At 38.8% G+C, this 11,235-nt stretch overlaps 1 protein-coding gene across 5 annotated transcripts in view; it reads left to right on the forward strand.

Moving 5' to 3' along the window:
- Positions 1 to 3,041, forward strand: part of ZNF608 (zinc finger protein 608) — a 116,174-nt gene extending 113,133 nt beyond the window's left edge. For 4 of the 5 annotated variants that reach the window (XM_054032159.1, XM_054032160.1, XM_054032161.1 and 1 more), the window contains 2 exons: positions 726 to 807; positions 2,073 to 3,041. In XM_054032159.1, coding sequence (XP_053888134.1) covers positions 726 to 807; positions 2,073 to 2,079 — 89 coding nt within the window. In that variant the 3' untranslated portion in view covers positions 2,080 to 3,041. Of the gene's footprint in view, positions 1 to 725; positions 812 to 2,072 lie in introns of those variants that run through there. The other variant, XM_054032162.1, reaches the window with a different exon arrangement.
- The last annotated feature ends 8,194 nt before the right edge of the window (positions 3,042 to 11,235 follow it).

The raw sequence follows: 11,235 nt of genomic DNA on the forward strand, positions 1-11,235 counted from the left end.
ACAGCACATATTGTTGCAGTCAAGGAAAAAGAACCACAAGAAGAGATGCATGAAAGATTATTAATTTCCCCCTGATTTACACCATTTTTTCTTCCTTTTCTGACACTGTTCTAGCAGAATTAAAAGATTTCCTCCTGCAGTGAAGTACACATGAGTACAGTTTGTAGCTAAAATGACATTAATTCATTGTGTTCTCTCAGTGCCTTAGAGTCATTTTCCTATGCAAAAGTCTTAAATATTTCTAAAATTGATTCAGTGATTCCATACGCCTTATGGGATGCATTATGCTCATTCAGTGGGAGAAATTTAAAAATAAGTTACTATGGAAGTATTGTATTCCAAGCAGCTAGTATTCGTTTTTGTAATTCACTGTGACTTTTGATTCTTGTTGTTTCCCATTATTTCGACTGAGCTTCGGATTCAGGAATTCATACAAACCGTTTAGCACCATGCAGTGTAGTGCTTGGAAAGAAACACAGTAAGGTAGAATGCCATATTTTCTTGTAAAATGCCTATTAAGGAGAATTCAGTACATTCTATTAAGGCACATTGATCAGACCAGGCAAATTGTCTTACCTCTCTTGCCTGAAATATTTGATATATGCATCCTGCAAAAAGTGATTGGCTGCTATTTATGGTTTTTGCACTGACGACTATACTTGTCTCTCTGAACACCATAAAATCCAGAAGTATATCCACAGTCTTTTGTTTCTTCTTTCCTTCAGGGTTGACCTCTGCTGCCCTTGTTGCCACTCAGCAGGTGGCTGCTCAGGCATCTGCATCTGGTATGTTTCCTGCACAAAGAAGGTAAATATCTTGTAAACCTTAAATTATACTTACATAGACATCTTAATAGGGAGGGAGGAAGCAAATTATAGGTTTCTAAGACTAGAGGTCTGCATCCCTATAGACAGCAGCTTTTATTGAGAGGGGAGGGGTTATAGGGTTTTTTTAGTTAATTGTAGCTCTATTCTTCCTAACAAGACACTTGTCTTTGACGCTCATACTATAATCATAATGTAGATAATTAATCAATGAAATAGACTGCCTGTCGTCTGAGATTTTCAGAGACTATCCTTTATCTCTTGGTACTATTAAAGTAAAACAATCTATTATGAAGTATATAATTAGGATTCAAAATGTTTTCATAAAAGGCAAGTAAGGGATTAATTTTGGAGTAGATCCATCTAAAGTTGAGTAAACTTCTGCTCTTATGTATAAGTACAAGTATATCTGGCTTCCTGATTTGCAGATACTTTTATTGGAAATAAAATATTTTTAGAAGGTGCATTAAAGATTATATTATTTTAAAGTTACCTAGGAATCAAATGTATTTGCCTTTAAACTATTTACCTGCTTTTAAATAGAATTTACTTTTCAACTTCTAAAGGAAATGAAAACCTTATATATAATAAAAATTCTGTCTTAAGTGAAAAGCTCAACTCTGCCTTAACAGTGGAGTCTCCACCAACACCTCCAGGATAAATCTTATGCAGTAAAATTAACAACTTCCATGATTTTATCACAAGTCCCGTGATATATGCTTCAGAGTAACAGCCGTGTTAGTCTGTATCCGCAAAAAGAAGAACAGGAGTACTTGTGGCACCTTAGAGACTAACAAATTTATTAGAGCATAAGAAGTGGGCTGTAGTCCACGAAAGCTTATGCTCTAATAAATTTGTTAGTCTCTAAGGTGCCACAAGTACTCCTGTTCTTCTTTTTGTGATATATGCTGTTTTTCTTAAAGTCGCAACCCCCCAGAGGCAAGTGATTACATGAGAATCTCAGCTTTCATTTGAATAAAAAGCAAGTTTTTAGCACTCAGTGTTGCAGAGAAATGCCTGAGCACATGACCCGAGTGCACCCTAAAGGTTCAGAAACTAGAAGAGACACACTATTCCTCTCCCCCTCTCAATTTATTAAAATCTCATGGTTTGGAGCAGGAGGCTGGGGTTGGCAATTACTTACTAGATGTGGTTAGTTTCATAGTTTTTGTGCATTTCAAGAGTTCAGAGTTAAATGATGGAAAAGGATATCATACTAAAACCTCTTTTTTTGTTTTTGTTTTTTAGAGAATGAGGAGTTTGGAAATGTACATTGTCATGTGACTGGATCACATGAGGAAGCGCTTTATTACAGACATCAGTTCCATGGTGTTATTTTGAAATGCCTTAATGGCAGGCAAAAACCAGTCATTTCATTTTTGTAAATTGCAGATTTTATCACAGAGTAACAAATGTTGCTGTAATTAGACTTCTGTTTTTTTTATATATATATATATATATGCGCATATATATATATAAATATATATATATTCTTTACTTTTTTTGTATCGGTAACCAGGCTCGCACACAGGGTCTGCTGCTAAGTTGCAAACCACACAATAAAGGAAAAATGTATTTGTCTTGTTTAGAAAAATGTTAACCACAAAAGGCCGTTTTTCTTTTCTTTTTGCTTTTTAATTGTAAATAAATAATATTATGTATCAGTGTGCCTGATCCTTGCATACCCTTCTAATATTGCCCACAAGCCCTCAGAGAGGCTAACTGTGATGATGACACTTTGGTACAATTTAGATGTCTATTTGGTGGCTCCTGTTAAGATGCATCAGTGTAAAATGTTACTGTACTCACTGTTTCATTGTAATTGTGTATTGTGAAAAATATACATTTGGAAGGCATGGGGTTGCCAGTACCACAAAAACTGTGTTGTACATAATGTATAGATTTTAAATGGGGAAATAATGAGTATCTGTGAATAATTAAATGTCTTTTTTTGATAATCTTGAATGGCAAATAACCCAATAGCCTGCATACCAGAAGACATCTGTGATTGTTCTATTACTTGAATAGTCCTGCAGTCTTTTTTTTAATGTTTACAATTATCCAGTTTTAGAAGAGAGACTTTAATGCCATTGCCTGGTTACTTGTTTTATGCTGTAATCTAGTTTATTTTATGTAAAATGTATATTGAATGCTTTCATTTTTATACCTGCCTTAAATAATTTGGCAATCAGAATAAAAAAAAAAGTTGTTTTTGTACTTTTTGGCGTCTGTCTCACCTTGCTTTCCTCTGCCCAGCTTAGAAAGAGATTGTGTCCTAGTTACCAATAGGTATGTTTGACAGACTCTGGCGGCACTATACAGCTGCCAGTGTCCCCAGAAGGACTTTTGGCTTGGTTCCCAGGCAGTACTCACCAGTTTGGCAGCTATGCTATCCTTGAATAAGGTGAAGCATGAATCCACACCCTCCATGCCCAACCTGTTCCATTTTCACCTTACCCCTTCTTCCTTTTGGGCACATAGGGCCTGAGCCAAAACTGCAGTTAAAGGAGGTCTTTCCATTGACTTCAGTAGGCTTTGGATCAGGTCCCTAGTACCCCTGAGTGATCTTTCTGATACTTAAACCACTAATACCTTCAGCTGAGAAATGACTGCCTGTGTGCATTAGAAACACTAGCCAAACTTTGCTTTGGATTTAACCTGTGCAGCCCCACTGTGTGGAGTTGATTGTGTGTACCTGTGGACAGAACTAGCCCACCTTTATTTTAAATGTTCCTACCCATACTACCCAAGAACATGTTGTACATGTTATTGCATTAACAAGAAGCAATGGGCTTAAATTGCAGCAAAGGAGGTTTAGGTTGGACATTAGGAAAAACTTCCTGACAGAGAGGTTAAGCACTGGAATAAATTGCCTAGGGAGGTTGTGGAATCTCCATCACTGGAGATTTTTAAGAGCAGATTAGACAAACAGCTGTCAGGAATGGTCTAGATAATACTTAGTCCTGCCATGAATTCAGGGGATTGGACTAGATGACCTTTCAAGATCCCTTCCATTTCCATGATTCTATGATTGTCCGATAGTTTTGTTCCACCTCAGTAAGTAGCGTACAGATGATAATAAAAGGACACTAATTAATGCATGAAAGAAACAGATGGTTAGCCAGGTTATTTTGGGTGTCAACTTTATCCTTGATTGCATACCACTGATACATTCATCAGCAAATACAGGGGTGTTTGAACTCTCATTCTTTATTCTGATGACAACTTGCACTGCCAGAGGTCAGAGCTTGTATATGAAGTGGGTACCATTTTTCTTGCTTAGTGGATACTAAATGCACATGGGTGGATTAAAGATTCCCAACAGACAAGCATACTTGAATTTGTTATATTACTTTGATGAATCTGCCATTAATGTTGCTATAATTGTTTTACTTTTATGGACATAAAATCAGCCCCCTTAGTGGCTAGTAATAAGGTTTATTGATTTTACTATACATTACTCATCTTTGGGCTGCTCTTATCGTCTGGTCCTAAACGTATGTGGAAAGCTTGTAGTGCTGACATAGTTCAAATTAACTTAATCGAGAAATGGGGAAAAAAGGGTGTATTCCTTGGGGAGGGCGGTGTCCTTCAAATACAGAATTCTTGACCACTTAAATAAGTGTCGTATTACTTCTACATTAAAATTTCAATTGGTTTTGTATTGAAATGTGCCATTGATTTGCGGCCTTTGCCTTTAACGCTTCTACAGCAAAATAGATCTTGTACATTCACACTATTGGTGATTCTGATTTAGTGTGGCTTAAGAATGAGTGTCCGTAAGTAACCAGAATGAATTACACTGATTGATATAGAGTAAGCAGCTGTTTAAAAGATGATTAATGACAGGGTTTCATTACAGTCTTTAGGCTGTAAGAGAGGCTAGCAGCCAAAGCCATTCATTTTTTTCCCTCCACTGAGGATTAATCTGTTCTTCCTTCTCTGTGGCCTTCCTTTGGCTTTAACACTTTGAGGGACTAACATCTTGCATGCTTTGCAACTGTGAACTGCTAGAAGGAGTAAGCATGGCTGACATCTTCCAAAGCCAGGAAGTGGCCATGCTGCCAAGCATCAACAGTCAGGCACAATATACACTTCTGTCTCAGCTATGTGAAGGCTGAGACTCCAAAGAATTAATGAAGAGAGGAGATAATGTGGGGGAAACACTCACCCGCCCAGACAAACAAACATAGTGTTTGTTTGTTTTGTTTTGTTTTGTTTTGTTTGTTGGAGCCTTTCTATGTTTCTGTTACTTGTTAACCAGCAACCTAAGATGACTGCATCAGACAGCAGAGAGGTACGACTCTAGGTAAGTACAGTAAACTATCTGTGTTAGTTTAACATCGAGGAAGCCTATGCATTTCATTGTACTTTTACTTCATCCTTTTTCATTTTCTTTCGATACAGGAAATGAAAAATATTGCAGATACGTATTTTCACTGAGCTTTGGGAAAATGGGGTACCCTATTACCTATTAGTTCGTGCACTAATTGCTCATTCCAACTTTGGACCATTCCCTTGATTCACTTTGCAACTCTCATTGGCCCCAGTGAGAGCAGCAAATGACCCCTTTTTGTGTATACAATCTTTACAAGTTGAATCTGCTTCATTATGGAAAAACTACAAAGATAGTGAATGTTTCACTTTCTTATTTGACTCTTTAAGGACCATTGATGCACACAGAAAGCCATTAACATGTGCAGTGATGGGATGCTAGACCCCATTAAAATCCTCATGATGGTTGTTAGTAATTTTTATGCAGAATGCGCTAAGTTATTCTTTCAACATCAGTGGCGACTCTGAAACTTCTTAAATGTTCTGATACGTTAGCAAACTTTAGGATTTAGCAAAGATAATTATTACTTACAGTCTAAAGGTGTTAATCACTCAGAAAACTTGTTATTTCCACCATAATACTATATAAATGTGCATTGGGGACTTTCAGAAGCAGTTTTTATTACAGGTGAATAACCTTTAAACACCGAGCTAATACATGCAGTTCTATATCAGTGGATTCATGCATATAGTCCTTTCAACACCATTTCCAAGCATTTTGAATTATATAACATTGTACCTTAATTATATGATTTCCATTATTTGAGTTTGCTGATGCTAGAATAGTGCTTATTTATTTTTTCCAGTGTAGCGTTACATTATTTGTTCATGAAAGTAAATGGCATAGCAATTCCAGTTAAACATAAGGAAATAAAGACTCTTTGAAAGCCAATTTAAATCCTGGGGGAAAAAAAGTTTTAAACATTGTTTTTGTGAAATATACAGTAAGTGATTTCTGCTTTTCTTTTTTGATTTGTGAGCAGAGTTGTACGGATTCTTTTAGCATGGGTCTATTTTCAGGCTACCTTTCTAATAGAAGGATGTATATATTGCGAATCTCTATAAATTCACTGCAGGTTATGTTCTTCAGCAACACACTTTCTTGAGTAGCATTAGCTAAGTGTAAAAGGGGAAAAGTGATTTTGTCTTTATGTACTTTAAATAAAACTCTGCTTGGATAATAAACATGAAGTGCTGTATAAAAATGTCCTGGAATTCTCTGGTTGAAAAATCTGCCCAACTGTTAAGGAGCTGCTGTATAAATTCAGAGTTTTCTGCTTATTTTCCACCTCTCTCTAGTGTGATACTTTATGTAAGTGTCTAGATCAGAGGTTCTCAAACTGTGGTCCGTGGACCACCATTGGTCCGCGAACTCCATTCAGGTGGTCCACAGATAGTTCCCTATAAGGTGCACGCCTGGGTGGCTGCACACAAGAGAATGAAGGGCCACCCACCTAATTAGTGGAGTCGTGTAGATGGGGCTCCACTAATTAGGTGCCTGGACCCTGGAGAAGACACACATGTAAGGGGAGGTGGTGGCCTTGGGAGGAATGGGGGTAGGTGGGAGGGGTCAGTGGGGTGAGAAGAGGGCGTGGGGCGAATTTTGGATGTGCAGGGCTGCGGCGGCCAGAGAAAGAGGCAACTTTCCCCAGCTTCAGGGCTGCGGCTGCCAAGGAGAGACGGCCCTCCTTCCCAGCCCCAGCTCGGGGGCTGCTGTGGCAGGGGAAAGACCCCCCCTCCTTCCCAGCCCCAGCTTGAGGGCTACCACGGCAGAGGAGAGAGGACACATCCATCACATTAGAAAGGTAAGACTACTGATATTAAAATATGAGCTGTGTGCTTTTATTTGTAGAACAAAAAAAAGTTAATTTTTTTTTCCTATATAGTGCTTTTATCCAAAGTGCTTTGCAATAGTTAGCTAACGGTACAAACAACATTTGGAAAGATCTTTAAGCAATTTTCAAGTGGTCCACGAAAAAAAAGTTTGAGAACCACTGGTCTAGATACTATGGTTTACTTGGATTTGATGGTTAGCATGCCCAGCTACAAAAAGATCATCTTACTAAGGGTAGAAGTAACTTTGGGGGCCAAATTATTTCCTTTTCGTATGGAGCACTGAAAATCAGAGAAGTTTTGTAATTTACTTTCATGGGAGCTGGATCATGCTCTGTGGGCTCAGTTGTGCCTTTTAGGTACTGGATCACACTGAGAGCATCGTGAAACCTCATTGCTCTAGGGGCAGCTCACTAAGAGAATACAGCATTCTGGTTAACCTGCTTCTTAACCAGCTGGTTATGGGGGCTTGGCCCTACCTCCTCTCTGCTCCCTTTTGGCTGCTTTGTTTCCCAGGGTACGGTAGGATATAGCAGATCCTGGGCTGGGGGAGGAGGGGGTGAAAGCAGGGATTCTGGCTGTACTTATTCATTGCACGCGGGTGGAGGAGGGAGGCTTTTTGTATCCTTGCCCTGCCTGTCTCTGCTGCAGCTGAGCCTAAATGAGTAAATCTTTAAGTAATGCTGGGCCATATCATGCCATTGATTTTTTAAACAGAACTCCCCAATGAAAAGATTGCTTAGCAATCAATGGCATGATAGGCCTCTCCCCTCCGTTTATTGTAACATATTAATTTAATGCTTATTCTTGGCTCCAGTTTCTGCTATGCTAATTCAGAATCATCCCGCTTCAAAATGAGTTGCTTAGTTCTACGGTTTTCTTTATCAGAGACAGATATTTGTTTGTTGGATCCTCAGCTTGTGTAAATGGCCGTAGTTCCCTTTATGTCAGCTAAGGACCTAATCCAATGTTTGGAGTAGTAATTCATTGCTCCAAAGGGAAGGAAGGTTCAGCAGGAGTTAACATAATCAGTTGGAAGTCACTGAAAATAATAGGTCAAACTCTGCTGTTTATTATAGTAGGAAAAACTCCTTTAAGAAAGGTGGGATTACACTGGTGTAACTAAAGGCTGGTCTACACTAAAGCTGTAAGTCGACCTAAGTTACGCTACTTCAGTTATTTAGGTTGACTTGTCGCAGTGTCTACACCGCGCTGTGTTAACGGAGATGCTCTCCTGCCAATTTACCTTACGCTTCTCGGGGAGCTGGAGTACAGAAGTCAACAAGAGAGTGCTCTGCCGTCGACTTAGCGGGTCTTCACCATGCCTGCTAAATCGACACTGCTGCATCGACTGCAGCAGTGACAATTTAGCTGTAAGTGTAGACATGCCCTTAGATATGAATTTGGCTCACTGAACTAAGATAATCAGTGCTATTAATATACTTTTACTGTGCACATGTGAATAACAAGGGGAATAAAGTTGGGTCATTAGGTGAAAATCTGGTTTTTGACTCCTAAATCCCGCAGAGTTCAGGACATTTTTTATCCATAACTTTGGATCAGCCTATTATAGAGATAGGTAACTGTGTGCCCAGTTTGACACAATTTAATATTTTGCATGTAAAATTGGATTACGTGGATGCAGCTGGTACAGACACAAATTTTGCAGGTGCCATTCAGGCAAGCATATATGCAAATTTAGCCTTACATGTTTGTTCTGGGGCTCCATAATGTAAAGTGCCTTCCAATTAAAATGGCTCACATATTCCCTGGGGTTTCAGTCGTGCATATTGAAAATGTATTTTGCTGTGGGATTTAGGTGTCTTTGTTACATATACACACGGATAAGGGAGAGACTGCATTTAAGAAAATCTACAACTATACTTTTAAAAAAAACTTTCAGTTGCCCACAAGCAATGATTAATTTGTCTACTGTTTAATAATAAAGTAGTTAAGACACAAAAGAGAACAAAGAGTAATTTTCAAAAGACAATGGTAGTTACAACATAATGGTTTCATTATCTAAAGTTCAGTCACAACAAGGACAAAAATCCCTCTTATGTACACTGAAGTGCTTTTCGTTTTTGAAAAAAAATCAATACCATATTCACACTAATGTTTGCTTGCATAAAATATTGACCAAAGTCACATTGGGTTTTACATAAAGACTTGAAAGCAATCTCAATTGTCTGAAAGGTTCTAATTGTTTTTTCCCCCCCATCCTGAAAGAATAATGAAAGGACAACTTAAAAAAACAGAATTACATAGTTATTTTATTACTGGCACTAACAAATTTCACCCATTACCATGTCTATTCTGTAAGCAATGAATGTGTGGCTCCCAATTAATTTAGTGTACCTCCAGGCAAGGTCTAAATCAGCTGTATACAGCTAAAGCAATTTGCACACAGCTACAAGCAAATTGGAAAATAAGTGTTTCACACTACTGCCTATCTTTTCAAGCCAAATACACAATCAGTATTCTGGCAGCAGCCTTTTATCATGTTCTTTGCAGCTATCAATTTTAATTATAACAATTATTGATTAGTTGGGAAAGTGAATAATCTAATGTTCAGGTTAGGTTGGTGAGGCTGCTGGGATCTTTTTTTCCTTTTATGCACAGGTCCATTCAGTGTTAAGAAACATCAGCCGGAGAACATATCTGTAATACACTGCTGAGTTTACATACCTGTAATTGAGGCTGTGCCAGTGGATTTTACACTGAACATCTCTTTTTAGGATTTTAAAATTGTGCTCTAAAAATCTGATATAAACTGAATCATGGCATATAAGAGAACAATCCAGAAATTTAGGCCCATATTTTCAAATGTAGGGGTCTAAAGCTATGCAACGAAAATGACTAGGGGGCTGGGGCACATGACTTATGAGAGAGGCTGAGGGAACTGGGGTTATTTAGTCTGTAGAAGAGAAGAGTGAGGGGGGATTTGATAGCTGCTTTCAACTACCTGAAGGGGGGTTCCAAAGAGGATGGAGCTAGGCTGTTCTCGTGGTGGCAGATGACAGAACAAGAAGCAACGGTCTCAAGTTGTAATGCAAGAGGTCTAGCTTGGATATTAGGAACCACTATTTCACTAGTAGGGTGGTGAAGCACTGGAATGGGTTACCTAGGGAGGTGGTGGAATCTCCATCCTTAGAGGTTTTTAAGGCCTGGCTTGACAAAGCCCTGGCTGGGATCATTTAGTTGGTGCTGGTCCTGCTTTGAGCAGGGGATTGCACTAGATGACCTTCTGAGGTCTCTTCCGACCCTAATATTCTATGATTCTATGCACCTACGTTCATATTAAAGCACCTAAATAACTGACCTGCTACATAAGTGATGCTGAACTCTCACAGCTCCCATTCACATGGGCCATTTTGTTAATCTAATTTTAGGCACAAGTTATTTGTTCTTCTGGTTTGATCCTTCAGTTAAAACAGAGAGGAGAGAAATATCCAACCCTTGCTTGAAAGTGCATGGGCATGAGAGTTACTTTAATTCAATTTAATTAGCAAGATATAACAAAACCTTCTAACTAGAGCTGGCACTCAGCAACTAAGCTTGTATCTAAACTTTTCTGAAGTCTGGTCCCAGCGCTTTGGTCTAACCCATCTCTGCCATCCTCTTTGCCATGTTGTTGAAGATCTCTTTTTTACACTTTAATTTTGGTTTGAGTTATTCAAAATATTGAGCTGATGTTACTCTAACACAAGGAAGATGTTCAAGGATACTGTAAACGGTCTGCTTCTGCCAAGGCTGGAGATATTAGCATGACCATGAGAATCTCTCTGACATCTCCTCCTTCACAACCATAACCTTGGATTTAGATTCTAATGCTCAATCCTATGATGTGACCAGAACCTTCTGCAAGGTAAGGAGTTCCCAGCTCCAACTGAAGTCAATGGGAACTGAGGAGGCATTTTGCAGGCTCAGAGAGCGCTCAGCAGGATCAGATAATTGGCTATCAAATTAACCATTTTGATTGATGTTGAATGAAAGGCAATGTAATTGGTGGATGTGACAAACAGCATTTCAGGTACTGCTCCAAATATGGGGTATGCAACTTCGAAGCTGGTGCATTGCACAGCAGCTCAGAAGCTATGGCAGGCTGGGACATCAAAGAAGGTTAGCCCCATCAGTAAAGAAGAAGAAGGATATATTTTCAAAGGGTAGCACAAGGTTTTAGTCATACAACTCCCACTGACTTTGATAAGAGTTTGGCAACTAATAATCTGCTTTCAAAGTG

Source organism: Malaclemys terrapin, chromosome 6, assembly GCF_027887155.1.
Source record: "Malaclemys terrapin pileata isolate rMalTer1 chromosome 6, rMalTer1.hap1, whole genome shotgun sequence".
NCBI classification, from domain to species: domain Eukaryota; kingdom Metazoa; phylum Chordata; order Testudines; family Emydidae; genus Malaclemys; species Malaclemys terrapin.